General features: G+C 36.1%; 1 protein-coding gene across 1 annotated transcript in view; it reads right to left on the bottom strand.

Moving 5' to 3' along the window:
* Window positions 1–379: 379 nt before the first annotated feature.
* The window catches only part of LOC115294084 (olfactory receptor 1019-like), an 831-nt gene continuing 279 nt past the window's right edge, over window positions 380–931 (bottom strand). The window contains exon 2 of the mRNA XM_029941786.1: window positions 380–929. Coding sequence (XP_029797646.1) covers window positions 380–929 — 550 coding nt within the window. The remainder of the gene's footprint in view (window positions 930–931) is intronic.

Genomic DNA, 931 nt, shown 5'->3' with positions numbered 1-931 from the left:
TTATTTTGAGCTACAGACACATTTATGATAGTGCATTTATCAGATGGTATACCACTGGACCATTTAATTAAAACAACAATCTATCTTGCAGCTACTATTAATGTTTAAATTATGAAAACATTCAATTGAAATATCACATGGAATTAAGTCAGGCTACTTTCTGATTGTGAATGTCTTATGAACAGAAAGTTGAAGTTATCTCTTTGACTGTGGCACTGCACTAAAACATTAAAGCATAACAATTATACAATTTTATTTTAGTAGAATTCAACCTAAAATCTCCATATTAAGTGATATAATTTAATATATTTTTTCAAATCTTAATGTTTGAAACTGTGATTTGGGATGACATTCTATATTGATTATTTGAAGAATTCTCTCAAATGTTCTGTAACTTTCTGGTCAAAAGCAATGTTTTTCTTGCTAGAACTTTTCTGAAAGCTATCTTCACATCTTTGTTTCTCAGGGTGTATATGAGAGGATTTACCAATGGAGTGACCACGCAGTAGAAGACTGAGATTACTTTACCAATAGTTAAGTTGTGCTGGGCTGGAGGGCGAACATAAGCAAAGATAATGGTGCCGTAATAGATAGATACCACAGTGAGGTGGGAAGCACAGGTGGAGAAAGTTTTTTTCTGAGCTTTTTGGGAAGACAGTTTGATTATTGTGACCACAATATATCCATAGGAAGATATAGTGAGAAGGAAAGAACTTAGAATCACAACAGAGGTACATGTATAGCCCAAGGTCTCCACCAAAAATGTATCTGAGCATGACAGTTTAAAAATGGGGTCTGAGTCACAAAAGAAATGGTTGATCTTCTGAGGGCCACAAAAGTTTAGACGCGAGATGAGTATGGTAGGTAGCAGAGGGGCGATGAAGCCCCCAATCCAGGATCCAGCTGAAAACCGCAGGCACACCTGGAGACT

The sequence above is a fragment of the Suricata suricatta genome, chromosome 6, assembly GCF_006229205.1.
Source record: "Suricata suricatta isolate VVHF042 chromosome 6, meerkat_22Aug2017_6uvM2_HiC, whole genome shotgun sequence".
In the NCBI taxonomy this organism is placed as follows: domain Eukaryota; kingdom Metazoa; phylum Chordata; class Mammalia; order Carnivora; family Herpestidae; genus Suricata; species Suricata suricatta.
Note: the sequence above shows the minus strand (reverse complement) of the source record. Positions and strands in the feature narration are given on the sequence as shown.